Below are 3785 nucleotides of genomic sequence, written 5' to 3' on the forward strand. Positions count from 1 at the left end.
CCCATGTATTACTACCTTGATAGTACGCGCCCATGTATTACTAAACTGACAGTACCTACCACTGCACACTGTAGGTGGTGGGCGCTCGTCACCGTCACTTTATTCTTTATTCTTTTAGTGGCAGTTTGAATAAAGGAAGGCCTGGTCACACATTGTGACTGTTGGAGTTCCCACATTGTGAGTCTCTCTTTCTTTTGCTCTTGCTCTCTCACCATAGCTCTCCCGTGCAAGCTTCGATCCTTCTCACCTTTCGATTCTATGAGTTTCTTCAAGTATTGGGAATGGATGTAAATGTAAATATGTTCACACACTAACCCATGCTCACATTGAAAACTTGCACCTCATATTTGAAAGCATAACTCTTCCAGCATCACCCATAGTACAACCAATAATAAGAAATATATTTGCACTACTTATTAGTACAAATATATTATTTTACAAAAAAGAAAATTGTCAGAACTCAATTGGTTTGCATTGATCCAATTTTTGTAAATCTCTCTCTCTCTCTCTCTCTCTCTCTCTTATATAGAGAGAGGAGTGGTGGTGCAAGTGGAACTCTAGATACCTTAAACTAAGGGCAGAAGAAGTGAAGTATGTTGAATAGGAATAGGGGGGTTGCTTAAAAGACCTCAAAAGCTTGCTTCTTACCCTCCCCCACTACTTTCAAGTTTTGATTAGTAAACCTTAGACCTTGATCACCAAACAAGGCCACCTTGAGGCTAGTGGAGCTATAGTAGTTGGCCTCTTCAACCCACCCCTAGCTTTGCCCTTAGCCGATTACACTCTAATGCATTCCCAAAAAGGCATTCAATTTTTTGCTTCAAGTCGCATAGATGACATGATATGTAGGGGACATTGAGAACTTGCAAATCAACTTGTCTTTTGTTTAGGAGCTTCTTGACCAATAACTTCCACAATAGAAGATTAAGTCTGAACAACGGTGTTCTCTTGCACACTCGCTTGAGCCGATTGCTTTAGTCAACAAGATGAGGGCTAGCACATGTTTATGAGATAATATATAAGAAGTTTCGCAAGGTCTAAGTTTTTGGCTTATGTTTGAGCCATAATCAATGCATTTTTTGTTTTACCATTCATAACAAGTACACCACATCACCAAAAAAAAGATTATGGGACATTAGACCAAGACGTAAAATTTTTTACTCATACAATTGTACTAATGCTTGAAAGTCACGCGTATTTTAGCAAGTTTCACAAGTAGAAAGCCGCTCATCTTCATGTGACCGACCGCTAAGTTCTTGCCCCAAAGCTAGGGTTTTATTGCCCCATTTCTTTGCTGCTTCGTCTTTTTGATTCTCTTCGGCGCAGGAGAATCGAGCTCAAGACCATCAGAGGGCAGGAGTAAGCGAAGCGGGTGCTGCTGCCGGGAGCCATGGTAAGACATAGATGCGCAAACACAGAGAGAGAGAGAGAGAGAGAGAGAGAGAGAGATGTTTTGGCTTCTGAAACCCCTACTATTGCCTGTGTGCAGGCTCGCGGTCTCAAGAAACATTTGAAGCGGCTCAATGCACCCAAGCATTGGATGCTCGACAAGCTTGGTGGTGCCTTTGTACGATCTTTCTCTTCATCAAGATGTAGTGGCCAAGGTTGTGCCTGTGCCGTTTTCGTGTAGCGTAACTGCGTTTTTCATTCTTTTGTGCGTTTTCGTTTTGTCTTGACACAGGCTCCGAAACCATCTGCCGGGCCTCACAAGACAAGGGAGTGCCTGCCGCTTGTGGTACTCCTCAGGAACCGGCTTAAATATGCTCTCACCTACCGTGAGGTGATTGCGATTGTAATGCAACGGCTCATCTCAGTTGATGGCAAGGTTCGCACGGACAAGTGCTATCCTGCTGGATTTATGGGTATGTCTTCTCCTGTCGGTCAGCAGGTGCTCTTGGATATCCGTTGAAGTGTGTTGTTGAGAAATATGTGACTTTGTTCTGCAGATGTTTTGTCGATTGCTAAGACGGGGGAAAATTTTCGCCTTCTGTATGACAGCAAAGGACGATTTACATTGCATTCAATCAGTATTGAGGAGTCAAAGGTACATGTTTTAGATGTTTTAGAAGCATCTGGTTTTCGTGGGAATGCTTGAAGTGTATATCGAGATTGAGCCAATTCTTAGTTATTCTGTACCAGTGTTAAATAGTTGAGCTCTTTATTTCTCTTCCATTTTTCCTGTTTCATAGTACAAACTTTGCAAAGTCCGAGCTGCTTGCTTTGGTGACAAGGGGATCCCTTACATCACAACATATGATGGACGAACGATTAGGTATCCAGACCCTTTGATAAAGGCCAATGATACCATCAAGATTGAGATTGAGACTGGAAAGGTGGTTGAGTTTATTAAGTTTGATATTGGCAACATTGTAATGGTGACCGGTGGCCGCAATAGGGGGCGAATTGGTATCATTAAGCATCGTGAAAAGCATAAGGGCAGTTTTGAGATCATCCACGTTCAAGATGCTGCAGGACAAGAGTTTGCAACTAGGCTTGGAAATGTGTTTACCATTGGTCAAGGAAGCAAACCCTGGGTGACCCTTCCAAGAGGCAAAGGAATTAAGCTCTCTATTGTGGAAGAAGCCAAGAAAAGAGCTGGGGCTCTGAAGACAGCTGCTGCTTGAATTTGATGCAGCTTTTGGGACCTTACAAGTTCTTAGTCTAGAAACTAGAAGTTCAAGCGGAAATTATATACATTTTGTTGATTTAGAGGCTTTGTTGCACTTTGAACTTTACATGCAGGAGTCAATTAGATTGCTTCTGGCTTTTTGATAAGCTGGCTCATTCGACTATATCTTCAATTAATGGGAAAGCTAACTGAGTTTTGGTGGGACTCCTTTTTTTGAGGTTTCTGAAGTTCTTGTGTAATGTCTGTTTACTTCTTGATATAAAAGTCTTGCAGTTATTTGCACAGCTAATTGTGGACTGTCATTTTCTTGACCGTTGTCTACTTCAGAGATCCATTATATTCTCTGTCAACTATAGTTTCAGCATGTGTACTGTACGTGTCTGAGCATTTTTAAGTTTCTAAAATATCTTGAAGTTGACTGCTTTTGGATTGTAATTTCTGAAATTTCTATATTTTTATGTAGATATTTAAGCAGTTAATGGGAAACTTGGTTTGAAAGCGTGTCATGTAGATGTTTAAACAGTCCTATGTTACTCTACTTTGTTTGTTCACAGAGATGCATCAGTCTACCTCCTATTGTGAGGACTTAAGTCTTGCACAGAGATGCATCAGTCTTACCTCCTGCTCTGAGGACTTAGCCTTGAAGTAAATGACATATTGTAAGTAGTCTTAGTTAGTCTAGGTAGGTGGTAGATGCTCAGCATTCCTTCAGCTGTCTTTATGTGTTGGTATGGATTCACTGACAACAAGGCTTGCTGAATCCTGATTCTGATAGGAGTAAATGAGGATGGTGTTGATTGCACTACTCAAAAAGGGAATGCTGCAATGCGATTCTCTCCTATATTGTGCAAGATGAGGAAGAAAGAGAATCCAAATGACAATAATATTGATGATAGAGGTGTTTTGGCAGAAGGAATGGAAAAGCAGTGAATATTGAAAAGGAGAACTTTCTTATCAGAATCATCTCCTGATGAGGATGATGTGCTGAATTGATAGGGGTGGAAAAAATGGGGATTCTGCTTGAGCAGAAAAGGGTGCTATCATAGGTCTACCTGATTGTTGGAGGATTCAGTGATGTGGAAAAGATGGGGTTTCTTGCATCTGCAACTGTTTGATCAGAATGGAATGTATCAGAGGTCTACTTGGTGCTGATCTT

The 3785-nt window shown here is 41.2% G+C and overlaps 1 protein-coding gene across 1 annotated transcript; it reads left to right on the top strand.

Annotated features, from left to right (window-relative positions):
• Window positions 1-1240: 1240 nt before the first annotated feature.
• Window positions 1241-2833, top strand: LOC148040494 (small ribosomal subunit protein eS4z-like). The gene is made up of 5 exons (XM_087699843.1): window positions 1241-1393; window positions 1490-1567; window positions 1682-1862; window positions 1947-2044; window positions 2190-2833. Exons 1-5 carry the CDS (start codon window positions 1391-1393, stop codon window positions 2622-2624), a joined length of 795 nt encoding a protein of 264 aa, XP_087555969.1. The 5' UTR covers window positions 1241-1390; the 3' UTR covers window positions 2625-2833.
• Window positions 2834-3785: the final 952 nt, after the last annotated feature.

This window comes from Lygodium microphyllum, chromosome 2 (genome assembly GCF_053477565.2).
Source record: "Lygodium microphyllum isolate KBCC chromosome 2, Lygodium_microphyllum_v1.1.10, whole genome shotgun sequence".
NCBI classification, from domain to species: domain Eukaryota; kingdom Viridiplantae; phylum Streptophyta; class Polypodiopsida; order Schizaeales; family Lygodiaceae; genus Lygodium; species Lygodium microphyllum.

Excerpts from the sequence above, each read along its gene's own strand:
- LOC148040494 (XM_087699843.1), top strand. Across the intron at positions 1,568-1,681 it reads ACAAGCTTGGTGGTGCCTTT|GCTCCGAAACCATCTGCCGG; the intron begins GTACGATCTTTC and ends GTCTTGACACAG. Across the intron at positions 2,045-2,189 it reads TCAGTATTGAGGAGTCAAAG|TACAAACTTTGCAAAGTCCG; the intron begins GTACATGTTTTA and ends CCTGTTTCATAG.